Source organism: Haliaeetus leucocephalus, unplaced genomic scaffold, assembly GCF_000737465.1.
Source record: "Haliaeetus leucocephalus isolate CR32 unplaced genomic scaffold, Haliaeetus_leucocephalus-4.0 Scaffold13, whole genome shotgun sequence".
In the NCBI taxonomy this organism is placed as follows: Eukaryota; Metazoa; Chordata; class Aves; order Accipitriformes; family Accipitridae; genus Haliaeetus; species Haliaeetus leucocephalus.
Genome location: NW_010972449.1, coordinates 334,544 through 348,517, shown reverse-complemented (window position 1 = coordinate 348,517; position 13,974 = coordinate 334,544). Strand labels below are relative to the sequence as shown.

General features: G+C 37.7%; 1 protein-coding gene across 1 annotated transcript in view; it reads right to left on the bottom strand.

Annotated features, from left to right (window-relative positions):
* The window catches only part of MED13L (mediator complex subunit 13-like), a 203,120-nt gene that overhangs the window by 103,102 nt on the left and 86,044 nt on the right, over positions 1-13,974 (bottom strand). Inside the window, exons 3-4 of the mRNA XM_010574210.1 lie at positions 5,066-5,150; positions 77-160 (exon numbers count right to left, since the gene is read on the bottom strand). Coding sequence (XP_010572512.1) covers positions 77-160; positions 5,066-5,150 — 169 coding nt within the window. The remainder of the gene's footprint in view (positions 1-76; positions 161-5,065; positions 5,151-13,974) is intronic.

Sequence of the window (13,974 nt, the reverse complement as noted above, 5' to 3'; positions counted from 1 at the left end):
AAAGCAGCATCAAATTAGCATCATGTAATACACAACATTGACAGGAACAGTACCTGATGTATATAGAACACCTTACCTTTTATTAACAGGCTTCTCATCCTTGTCATAGGGTCTTATGAACCATTTTCCAATTCTTACGAAGTTTTTATCCATCAAGCACCTAGAAAATAATTACAGCAACAATTACTAGTTACATCTTAAGATGTAATTAAAAGCCGTCTTTGAAGACAGTAAACCTAAGGGATTAAGCAGCTGAATTTCCATCATATTGAAATCAACTTTGTAGCTTTTGGGTTCCATGTAACTTTGCCAATTTCTATTTTCCCACACTAGTCATAGAGAATCACTGTCTAATCTTATGATGATGTCACTGATACTGATCTTCACATATGCATTTTCCCCTCATCTCTGACAGAGTCTTTTCTGCTCCGTGCTACTCTTCTTGCTGAATGATCCATCATCCTATTTTTCAAACTGCTCTTCTTGAACAAAGACAATTCATAGCAATGATTCTTTTCTATACAGCGTTTCTCTCGGACTTCATGATAAAGAATATGCATTCCTGTATTTTTGGCATGTAAATGGCATAGTATAGTATATGAACAACAGGAAATTGTATTAAGGAAATATTAACAATGGACCATTTTTCCTTCACATGATCCACAGCATGATTTCAAGTGTTGAAACTTCCATAATTACTGTCTCCTCTCAGAAAACCTCACTCCAACAAACATACTCCCACGTCACTAAATTTAGAGCAGTAAGTTACCCGCTTTCTGTGGTCACTTTAGAAGTGCAAAATTTCTTTACAGAAATTGTACAATCTGTGGCTTTGAAAAAAACTAACGGTGAGGATACAAAGTAATCAATAACCAATTCAGGTTGACAAGGAGTGCTTGATGCCTTTCTAAGTCCACCTGTACAGATGAATCACACTAGCAATATGCCAACATCATTTAAGTATGCTTCATACATTAAACATGCAGTTGAACATACTGCCCGAGGGATCACATACAGAAATTTGTTATGAAGGAATATTTTCCAGTAAGGTAAATATTATGTTTCCAAAATTCTGAAAAACTGGTCATTTGTTGCTAGTGGTTTATTTACTATCACGAGCAATATACAAGCTTTCCCTATACATTTCATATCTAACCAGTATTTCTTTATTTAGGTGGAAGAACTATACTTCTCCATTCTTCAAAGTTTTCCAATAGTTTATTTCTATAGCAGTTGCTAGAAATCAGCCAAAACAAAAAAATTAAAAATCACATGCAACTTTCTGGGGAAATACATTCTGCAAGGTTTAGAGAAACTGCATGATCTATACTTCAAAAGCATACCTAGAAGACATAGATAAGAAATGGATGACAATGTACATACTAATATGCTCCTAATTCTTCTGTATAAACTTGGCAGGGTTTTCCAAAGTTGAAGCTAGGCTGAAGAAAATTCTAACAGCACTTTCTCAATTAAAGCAAAAACAATCCAGCTCAGTTGACTATACCAATATCTTAAACTGAGTATGAACACTAAACCAGCGGAGATCTAAAGAGGCTGCTCTTGTGCTGGTGGGAAAAAAGTATGCTTCAGCAACGGTTTCCCTAGGAAATATTTGCTATCAGACAAAGTCTGTCAGTGTCAGCACACTTTATACAAATAAAAGGAAGTCTGTGAAGTTTACATCAGTTCCCTAAAGAAAATGGTATGTACTAGCAAAAAACATAATAAATTTTCCCCCATCTCACACACACACACTTCAATGCCACATCATCATGTCTCACGATGGCAGGTTTAACTGCCTCAAACTAATGCTACTTTCTTAGAAAAAAAGTCTTGGTGGGTAGACTTGGCCTTAAAAATCAGCCAACTGTCACATGTTAAACTAAATCACAGGTTATTTAAGGTATAATCCCATATGAAATGGGAAACATGACTGCAGAAGCATGGATCTCAAAGATTTGGCCGAGTGAACAACTAATGACAGTATGGCGTGATTTTTGCTGTATAAGCACTTAATGGTAACTAGTCTTAACAGTAAGCTGTAAAAATGAACTTGCATAAAAAAAAAAAGCTGGTCATAAAAATCCCAAATGAGTAAACACTTAAAAGCAGTTATTTAATCATATGAAATAAGGACATAAAATACTCTGAACTCCTTGGCTCATTTCTCTAGTTAAGGCTGAGTGGTATTTTCTTCCTAAGCAGCACACCTGTTAGAGCATTTCACTGTCATTTGACCCCTCATATTTCTGATTTTTCTGTGAAAAAAATGACCTGACAAGGGCACACCAATGATTATGAAATAATACCATAATATTTTGAGTAGTATTTCCTTAGATCTTCTAACGTTTTTTACATTGCCAATTAACATAAACTTCTGATTGCTGATTTGGGTACTGAGGGAAAAACCAAACCAAAAAAACCCCACAAAACAAACCATAGTTGCATAAATACCCTTTCTTACCCTTCCCAGGGTTAAACACCTCTCCTCCCTTCTTCCTAGTCCCAACTTCCCGCATTTTCATGGCAGGTTTCACTCGGTCCCTCTCACCTTCTCGGTGAGGTGATGGGTGGAGGAGGTGGTGGGGGTCCCCAACCCCACGGGGTAGGCCGCCATTTGCTTCCCGCCGCCATTTGCTTCTCGCACTCCTTCTCCGTGGGCTCCTCTGGCTGGCAGGAGGTTTGCTGTGTGACAGAACCGGCTGGAACCGGTTCCGAGCCACACATGGCAGCTGGCAGCCCCCTCCCCCCCGCTCCCTCCAGTCCTTGTACCAGCTGGATTACCCACAGCTGTGGCTAGTCAGAAAGAACAAACCACCCTGCTAAGCTAATTACGTCTTGGTGGGGCACAAGAGGTTTCCGGGAGAAGGAAAATCTGTCCTTTGCTAACTGCAAAATAAACCAGAAAAAAACCACAAAACTTCAGGCACGAGCAACAGCCCTGTCACTTTCTGATAAGGTCAAAAAGAAATTCAAGACTTCTCTTTTATTAATCCTAAATACAGGATAAAATGGGTCTTTAAAGTCTTATTTCTCCTTTTAATAAAGCCTACACACTTATTGCTATTATTTTAAATGAAATAATTACAATGTTAACTTAAGATTTCATATGGCAAACCAAAAAAACCCAACCCCAAAGTATATAACTGAAAATAAACGCAGCTATACTACCGTAGCTAATTGGATAGATATTCAGTAAACCATCATCCTAAGTCACCTTGACAACTACTTCATTAAAAGACTCCTAAGAACAAGGGTGTTCCTGGAGGCGTGCCCCCCCAGCAGCTCCCATCGGAGAGCAGGTCGGCACAGCCTTCCAGCTCCGGAGCAGCCAGCCCCACCACACCTCGGCCGGAGCTGCTGTCGGAGCGCGGCAAGAGAGCGGTGGGATCTCTCCCCTCCAAGGGCAAGAGGCCGGGACTGCGGCACGAGGCAGACTGGCTTTCGGTGAGGTGAGATGAGGCTTTCGGCAAACACCTGGTGTGTGTGGACCAACTGTGTGTGGAAGACTACTGCTGAAAGAAAGAGAGCTCCCAAGACTTTTCGGTCACAGCTGGATGGAACAATTCTGCTAACTCTGCCAACTGATTTCAATTAAGTTATTGAAGAAGAAAAAAAAACCCCAACCCTTAAAAATTTACTTCACAAGCTTGAAAAGGTCCAATGCATAAAAATATCCACCAGGAGTCATACTCAAAAGTCAGGTGGCCGGGTACCACAGATTAATAAACACATATAAAATTATTTTGCCCTTTTATACTGCAAAGCTACAAAAGAGCTAGTGAACATGCTGGACTTGGAATTTCATTTTTATACTTCTATTCACTCTAAATAGTCTACTACTTACGTAAAAATCCCCTAAAAAGACTGATAAGATAAAAAATAGGAAATACAACAACTAGTCCTTTTCCCATGTACATGCACATAGGTAGCCATTCAAACTTCACTTGCTAGCAGATATGGACAGGTAACTAACAGTCAAGGGGGACAGTTACTACAGTCATGGAAACACAACCTCAGGAACATAATGCAAACCTGATTAGTAGTAAATTACATCAAAGCAAAGAGGATACTAAATGAGACAAGATAAGAGTATTTTCAATTAGCTTATTTTCTGAACGAAAAAATAGTCAATGCTACTTTCTGCAAAATTACAGTAACACAAAGGTACAGGAGAGGTGCATTACTTTTTTGTTGTTACTACTATTATTATAAATCCAGAAAAAGTGGGAATAGCCTAATGACACTTAATTCTGAGAAGATGTCCAAATTTGTAAAAAGAAGGACCGAAGTATAACACAGGAAGGTGATGACCACCTGAAGAACCGCAGTAACAGAGAAGGAATAAAATGCAATAGTCCAAGATGCAACGTCATACACTGAAGGCCTAATAACAAGATAATCTTCAGTAAGCTTAAGAGTTGATAGCTGGATTAAGAAGAAAAAGCTGTAAGTGTATTAACTAATCAGAGAATAACTTTGCAGTCAAGTCTCTCCCCCTCCCCCCCCCCAAATATGATCAAGACAAAACCAAGAAATCCTAGGATACATTAGGCCTGTTAGAACCAGGAACTATTAAACTCCACCCTGAATGTTGTGCACAAATTTAGTCAAATTGGAACATGCACGTAACTAGGATGATTGAGAAGAACACAGTTAAGATTTTTGAATGTTATGTTAAGATATGTACTATTTAACCTCGTCAAAGGGGTTGGAGGTCAGATACAATTATACTCTGTAAGCATATTCTCTGTAAGCACCTCAAGAAGGTGAAAATTTTTTTTTGCTTTTGAAACAGCTCCCCAATAAGAATGCAAGCAGACATCTATATCCACATTATTCTTTGTATGAGCATTTAATTAGTCTGCACAGCATTTTATGACACATTACCAGAGTCAATGACTTAAGAGATCCAGCTCTATCCTGCATCTCTTGCACTAAAGTTCTACCTCTAAAAAAAAAAAGTGATTTAAGATCAATAATAATATAAATGGTCTGTAGATATCCCGCATTATTTTAAATATCAAAATGAAATATTTGAGTGCAACAGAGTTGTTCTTACCTCTCCAGAAGATTATGAATTGCTTTGAAGAGTAGGGTCCTACACTCATAGGAAAGTCCATTCTCCCACAATCCTTCTTCCACCACTACAAAAACATAAAATGTCAACATGCTCAGAATAGGGAAATACAAACATTTATACAAAACATAACTCCAACAGCTTTAATTTTCAACAGTAGCATGTTTCATGAAACTGTTTCAGCTATTACCTATATTGCCAAAGTAGCTTTAATCTTTACTTGCTGAAGGCACCAACTTTGAATTTAAAAAAAAAGAAAACACTAAAGCATAAAAGCACACACGTTTGTTCGTAGCATTCTAATATTAAAGCAGGTGGGTGAAGAATTCATGATTATTCTTTGCCAGGACTGCTGAGAGATCCTTTAAAACTTAACCGCAGATGCAGACAATCAAGAAAAAGTGAACCATTAAAGGTGTAAAATCAATTTACATAACTTAACATTAAACAACTACCCTGAACCTCTCACTGTCACACTCAAGTAAAATTCCTCCATTGTACTGACTTAAACTATTGCAGTTTAAGCAATACACAGCAAATATATGAAATACACAGCAGGTTTTTATGCCAAAATAAAGACCATAAAGATGGTATCAAACTGCAGAAAATTTAGAGAGTTTAAAAAAATAAATAACCCATTAACCTCTCACAGTGGAGTGCAGCATGAACTAGTCACCTGAATGAGTACCTAAAGGATATACAAGCCTCAAAAATATCTGCTGTCCTTACTCCATTGTTTTTGGATGCTAAAACTACCAAGAGTAAAAGCATTTTTGGTATGCCTGTACCAGATTCTAAATCTTATTCAGCCAGAAGATGCAATCTCAGCTGCAGAGTAAAAACAGATTATTAAATAACTTTGTCAAGGAGTAAGAATTTGTTAATTGTCTGAGTTATGTCATTTCAATTTCACAGGAATACTCTGCAGATCTTTAGAAATGCAAACATAAAATTCTACAGCATGTTAAGAACTGAATTCTTAACACACCTCCTTGGCCAATTTAAAGGATGAAACCTTCCAACAGCATGTCTGTCATGCAGAGATTATTATCTAAGTATAGTTTACACTATAATCATGTTTAAAGTAAAGCCTCTAAGGAGCTTCTGCTGCATGAAAAATACTAATATTGCCAGCAGTCTTCAACTACAGCTTCAAAGCCTCAAAACCCACCATTGTTCGTTATTCTCCTGCTTCTCCGAGTAACCGTAAGTCATATAACCTCAAACAAGAAGAGGCACATTTTTTGTATGTGTAATGTTGTGATATGCTAATACTGGTAACAGAGTCTCTCTCCTTTTGCAGAATGAAAAAGCCAGGGCTTTAGTACCTGAATCACCTTATCGAAGAGCGGTTACTTCCTCAGAAGAATGAAAAGGCAGACTTGTGCTTTTGGGCACAAGCATTAGCCAAATATCTTTCCCTGTAAAAGCATTAAAGGCCCCTTTAATGCTTACAAACCTTACTGACACTGAGTAATGTGCCATAGCTGTTCACTAGATAGTGGCCTCAGATTTCATGTTTAAAACAGTATTCTTAAGAAACTTCAGAATCTCCATGCATTTGCAGAACTATTGATGCTATAAACTACACAATTCTCAAATATGTAAACAGTTATGTATTACAGTATGAGAGAGATCACACCTCAGTTCACCTCTACAAAAACTCCACATTTAAATAAAAATTCAAATTTTTAGCCAGTGTCATGAAATTGACAGCATCTGTAAAAGTCAAAAGAAATTCACTATTACACAGCATTGAGCTCTTCTTGAGTTTCACCCTAATCCTATAAGGGCATCCGTGCCAGAAGCCAGTATTGTCCCTGCATTAAGAACTTCATGCAAAATGGGAGACAAGAATCTATTCCATGATTCTACAGGAGACTTCTCGCAGCCAGTTCTGATGTTCTCAATCATAGCTCACTCTCTACTCCCAAGTATGCATGACAAAGTAATGGGACCCAATTAAAGAACAGCTTATATAATCTCCTAAAATTATTTTCTGCAAGTAAAATTTTGCCACTGACTCCAAAAGAAATAAGATCAGATCGTACTGCTTTACACTGTTTATAAAGTCATATTCTGTTAAGTTGGAATAATTTTAACATCAAATTCTTTCAGTACTGGACATTACCTGTATTCTTTTGCCCTGCTTACCTGTGACCAGCACAGCTCCTCTTTGGGCTATACCATCCTACTACATTTCCAGAAACTGAGACCCCTCTCCCCAGGACTGGTGTGACATGAAAGGCCTATGTATCCCAGCAGAAAGGACTGAAAATGAGGGAATGGAAACTGGCAGCACTCTCCCTCTCTACACAACACCAACAGCTGTATTCACGGTTATCCTGCACTCAGGAGAAGGAACAGCTATGCAAGGGAATGTGTCCCAAAGCCTAGAAAAAGCAGGGAAAAGCAACATTAACCTCACGGTCCCTAGGGTCATGTCTGCCAACGAGATCAGACCAGCTGAGGAGGAGCAGTTGAGTGGGACAGGGAAAAGGGGAAAGGCAAGAGTTTTGGAGAGGCAGCAGAACACATGGGACAAAAAACTGTGGGTCTCCACTTGCCAGGACCTGGGTAGACAAAGCCATCACTAATCTGATCCGTTGTTTGCGGCAATCCCATTTTGAGTAGGATGTCAGAGTGGATGACCTCCACGAGTCTAAGCTCCTTCTCACCTGTGTGATCTGTCAGATCTACTGATTCCCTACTGTTATAGATTTACATAGATAAATATCTATCTCGCTGTGTGTGTATATAGATACATATATTTATCCGTATATGCTAACTACCCTATCTGAGTATGTCTACACTCCAAGTAGTCAAGGATGACAACTGGTAGCAGCATTTACTTTCTTGTAAAACAGACAGTTCATCCCCTTCTTGCTGTTTGTCCTGCAACAGAGGGATAACTTTACCACTACATTTCTCACCAAAATAAGCAACTACTATGTGTGTTTTGTTGGGTTTTCTGAAATGAAATCACCTCTCAAAATAAACAAGTAAGTCTAGTAATACTCTGTCTCTAAAAATCTGGATTCTCAGAAAAAAATCAAGAAGATAAGGTCACATCATCTCTGCCATTAACTGTAATTCTATAAACTGCTCAGTTGAGATAGCCAGTCTAACTGCCGTTACTATATCATTCTCAGTATACGCTCTTTAAATCCAGTCGAGAGAGAGAGCACTAAAAAAGCATATGGATCCAAAGAGAAGTGTGGAATTTTCAGCCTCTTTCAAAAGTGGGGGGGAAGACTTGAGATAGCCAGTTTTATACAAGAATATTCTATTCATTTGTCTGAAGAGGCAGAATTGTTTCATTCTGTAAGAGTTAAAAAGGTGAAAATATAAATCGTCATTAAAATTTTCATGGAAAGTTAATAAAGCACCAGAGCAATGTTTTAACAGATACAAAGGCAAAAAATAATTCTGTGTAAGCTGACAGGGCACTGGGTAGTAAAAATAAAAGTTACTGTTGCAGCTGAGTACCTGCCTACTACCATTATCCAATGTACAAGTGTGTACAGGAATAAGGTAAAAAACCTTTTGGTTATAACACCTGAAAAATAATACAATGCAGTGTTTTTCAAATGCAAACAAGTCTTCCACAGAGAAAATACTTCTTTGTTTCTCATTGCCAAGATATTATTAGCAGAAAATCCAAAAAGAAAAAAGGTGTATTTGACGCTTACCATAATGGATTATGACTGAGGTGCTAAATCTCACTGCTGGTCTCCATACAGAATGGGAATTAATTGATAGCCTTCACATATAAAGTTTTTAAATGTTTGTTATAATTTTGTTTTCATAGGTTCAAAAAATGAATAAAACATTTGTGATGATTTTTAAGTTTATCCTTGCAGATCAGATGTTAAAAGAATTAAAGGCAACTACAATAATTTAGACTTACACTGGAAATTTATAATTTAAACATACATTAATGAGCAGCTTACTTGGCTTGGGGTCTTTTTTTATTTTCAAGTCAGAGACATTAAGGTCTTCAAAGCGTCCAGTGATTTTTATGAAGCCAGCCATGTTCTCAAAAAAAGAACCATTATAAAAATTTCAAGGAGAGAAGTCACAGCAAAATATCAAAGCAAATACTTCAATAATTTCAGGTCTCCCAGCAGAGATACTGGAAAGATAATAAGATCTCTGTTCTGCCTCAGTGACCAAACTGACTTAAAAGAAATATAGGAGGGAAGGAAAGAAAGCAAGTTGAGACTGTGTCGGCATTGCAGAGATAGTTATACCTTTAAGAAATTCAGCCACCCACATTTTAATAATTCAGGTCACACTGCCTTACGCAGTTTAAAAGTAGAATTAGTTTCAAAGAATACATATTTCCTCAGAGCTATGTTACATATTTCCTTTTAATGTATCATATTGCAGCAACAGCTGAAATGAATGTCTAGACATCAAAAACAGTCTTTATTCCCACCTACTGCTTTTTTACCTCAGGCATCAAAACTAATGAAACCTATTATCCAGAACACTGACTTCAGTTACCACATTGGCCACTGCAAATATGAAAAAACACTCTGGGACAGGACCAGTTATTCAGCCATTAAAATTACTGAAAATCAATTTCTTGCTGCACACTGCAGAAATACTGATAGATTAAAGCAGCACACATGGGACAAGGAGATTACTTCGAGGGAAGATTACTATGTCAAACTGCTGAGGAAGGGGAGTTACTCAGCTACTCAGGATTCATATTCAGAGCAGTATATGTTCCTTCTTACTCTTTGATATTTTGTCTCCTCGTTACTATGAAATATGAAGAATGTGGGGCTTTTTCCCTGTGTAGACACAGTTTTTAAAAACACACTGCCAAATAACTTGAACAAATCAGAAATTCAATTACTAAAAGCAAGCATTTCATTTTTCATTTTAATTTTTATTAATGTGCCCTTAAAACAATATTTCAAAGACCAACTAGCATTTTGAAGCATCATTTCTTCTAAAAAATTGAGTTAAAAGAGTAACAAAGCAATGCAATGGTACATTAATTCTGGAAAACTATATTATACCCATAAAAATCCAATTAAACGCAATGCTATTGATCGATCATTGTTATACTACCATTGATCACCTTGTAAAAATCTGTGTTTGAAGTCATTAGTGATTAAATTGACTTATTACTAAATCAGACTCAACCCACTTAGAGATCTAATTTCCTTGCACTGGTTATGATTGTAGGGAAATTGTACTGCTTACTCTTAGAGTACTGAGAATTCATCTTGGCCTTCTGTCTCCCAAGTCAACTCATCAGCCAAAAAAGAACCAATACCGAAGAAATGCTCACCAGAATGATCCATTTGTGTTAACCTATTTACAAACAGAGCTTATGTGAAGCACTGAGAATATGCGCTTTACATGCACAGAAGCATCTACAATCGATGTCCTACCAAGGTATCCTTAGCAGCACGAGTTCTGCACCACACTTCCAGGGAAATCAGAATATTAATGAAGACTACCGCTGAAGATTGCTGTTCAGACAGGCCCCAAGTTTGCATTTCAATGGACCACAACTTTTTGTCTAAAAAGTAACACTTTCAAGCAGAGTTGACTATGAAACTAAAATTGTTGCACTTCAGAAAGATAAATAAAACCTTCAAAGGCAACAGCTGTTGAATATCACAGGAATACTACCACACTTTAATTGTTGCACATTGAAACAGAAATTAGCATAATAGCTATTTATTGAAAAACAGATGGTAGGTAACTATCTGCACTTAGTTTATGTTAGCACTACTTAAAGTATTACTTTTATCGCTTCCTCACTCCTGGGAGGTACAAAATTATTTTTTATAAAGCATGTATTAAATGTCACATTCTCTCCCTCTTCCTGTCCCATACTCTCACATTTCTCTACTCCTGCAGGGTCTCTTTTGCCTTTCCATTGCAACACCCCACAACGCAGATCTTTACAGTGAACTGTTCTCAGTGTCATGGTTAACTATGCAACATTTCAAAGGGCACGAGGAACAAACTGGTCACACAAAATATGTAATCGCTTCTGGTTCTTTAGAAGTCCACTTCAAAATATTCCAAAAATCCAGGGGTAATATCTAACTTCTCCAAAACCAAAATTATTATCTATGAAATCAGCATAAACATTTCTGTGTGATTATAGCTCAAGTCTGCTTTCTATGTAGGAATGCAAAATTAGCTATGCCAGAGCACTGAGCAGCTTGCTTCAGAGATGTAAGAGGTTCCAAACAAAACAGTTGTTTGCTGTGTGGTTTTTGCTTTGAATGCTTTTTACAGTCACCAGCTCTGTCCCAAGAAAGAGTAAAATGAACATAAATATGGCACAATTTTTATGCGGTTTACACTGCTTCCTAAAGTAATGTGGGAAGTTGCAGCATGAAACCTGCTCTCACGTCCCAGAAAACTCCCCCCAAATCCCTGATTTACACTCTTTCATTTGTCCCACCACGTGTTTGTTAGGCAGTTTTATTTTCAAGCTACTTTCTATTTCTTTGCAGAGGTATTTCCTATAGATGAAAAACATTAACCGGACCATACTGAAAATGAGCTAAAAGTTTGGAGATATTCTCACCATCTGCCTCTAAAGCATTCAGGGCTAAGGATGCCACTACGAAAGAAGTACTTTCTTAAGTTTACTCCTGGGAGTTTCTAGCATTTCCTCCCACATTTCTGAACTTTTCACTTTCCGTTACATCTCGTTTCCCTCCTCAACTCTTTGGTATAAGGACATTAAGAAATAGTTGCTCAGAAGAACATAAAGGTAACCCAAAAAATAGGAAGGAAATTTTTTTTTTTTTTTTAAAGGATTACTACAATCTCTACTCTCCACACTTGATCTGCTCTCTTCTTTCCCCTTCTAAATCTCCAAGTTTTCTTCATTTCCTCCCATTTTCGGTTACCGCCTAGGACTTGCAGCCAGCGCAACCCTCATTCCACACATCAGCTGCAAACCCCCCTCTTCTGCCTTTTGATCTGTCTAGGTTCAGAGAGAACAAAACTACTGAATTATATCTGCATCAGCAAGATCTTCCTCTCTGCACTGATAAGGCAAAGAGAACGTGGACTTTTATTTTTCTTCTCTAAACATAAATGTTGTTTTTCCATCAATAGCATGTTGACCGTTATTTCCCCATCCCCTACATTTGAGGAGCTCTGTTGGAGGTAACAGAATGCACGAGGGCAGCGAGTCTCTCTCAAGAGAAATTAGAGCAAGTTCAGCCATCACCAGAGGAACATAAGGCTTGTTTTTAGGAAAAATACAGTTCATATTAATCCATACTTGGAAAGCAAAGGGAACGAAAAGTCTTTTCTCATTTATAAAGTATGCAAGACGTCATTCTTGAAATACAGATAGATCGTTTTGGAAAGCAGTACCGAGATGCTTTCTTTGCTCTTCCTGAACGCAGGTTTGCCTCAAAAACAACTGCACAGCTCGAGACAGACGATTCCATTTTAAACGGTGATTCTGACGAGCCAAGTCCCTGAAAAGCCTTCCACTCGCCACTCGACCGGTTGGCCGTCGCTCCTGCGCCAAGCCCCGGTGAGTAATCCCTGCAGCTGCCGGGGAAAGCAGGGCGCCCAGCAGCATTCCCTCCCTGCCCCCCCGCAGCCGGCATTGCTGCGCTGGCTACAATCATCCTAAAGAGCATTTTACAGGAGGCTTAGCCCTGGCTAAGGGCACTCTGCAGCGTGACCAAGAGAACATGGAAACACGATTCATTAGACATGCCTGGAGTGATAACAATGGAACCGCTTCTTGCTGCCTTTCATTTCTTACATTTCGTGGAGGCTAATGCATTCGCGTTACACAACGAGCACATTTACAGACGGGAAAAAAATATAATCATCTTTAAGAAAGCCAGCTTTTTGCATTATTATTTGCTGCTTTAACGTGCTTGTAAGGCTGCCACAGTTTTTAATTGATGTGTTAAGATTACAAATGTAAGAAAGACAAGACCTCCAACCTATCCAAAGGTACATTTATAGAAAAATTAAAGGGTGAAATGTTGCCCAATCTCTCCACGATCACTGCTATCTTCCTTCCACCCAGCTGGGCTGTACTTCGCGGAACAAAAAACTGCAATATTTCCATCTCAGTTGTATGCTTATTTAACCAAGTAAATATTTGGTTTTCCATTAGCTAGAATTTGAGTTTACTCTTCTGCGTAAAAATTAAGAATTGCACTTATTTTTTCTCAGTTCACACTTCCTTTTGGTACTGTGTCATTACTTACAGCCCCCAGACTACTATTTTCTTCTTTCCCCCCCGTCCCCTCAGACCTAATGGTTATAGAAATAACAGTTTTCATTAGAAAATTTTCTTTTCCTTAACTTACTTGAAATGCTATATTGTGAAAAAAAAAAAAAGATTTTGATTGAACTAAGCAATACAGGAAATATTTTTATAGCAGCCTACCATTTTAAACATACATCATGTAACACAAACACATAACAGCTAAAGGTTGTAATTGTGAACTACAACACTAATTCCATTATATGTGGAACATATTAGATACGTCCTCTTCATATTACTTTTTGAAAACTAGAAAAAAAGAGTTGAGCAAACACATTTGCTTTAGATATCATTTGAAAATAATGTTTTAAAGCTTATTTTACTATTTGTTTTCCTACCTCCCTACTGGAATTCATTATAATATTTTACACAGGAGTGAATTACAAAATTGACTTAGCATTTGTTTACTTAAAAACTTGCTGAAGCAAAAGTTGAAGCAATTTCAAAAAAACCCAACCCCCACCCATCAATCACCAAGTATACAAACAGAAAGCAATACTTAGCAATAGGCAAAACCAAATTTAATATTTCTGGCAGATTTTTTGAGTAGCAAAGTTAAGCAATAAATTTCAGTTTATAATGTTTATACATCCTTTAGAAG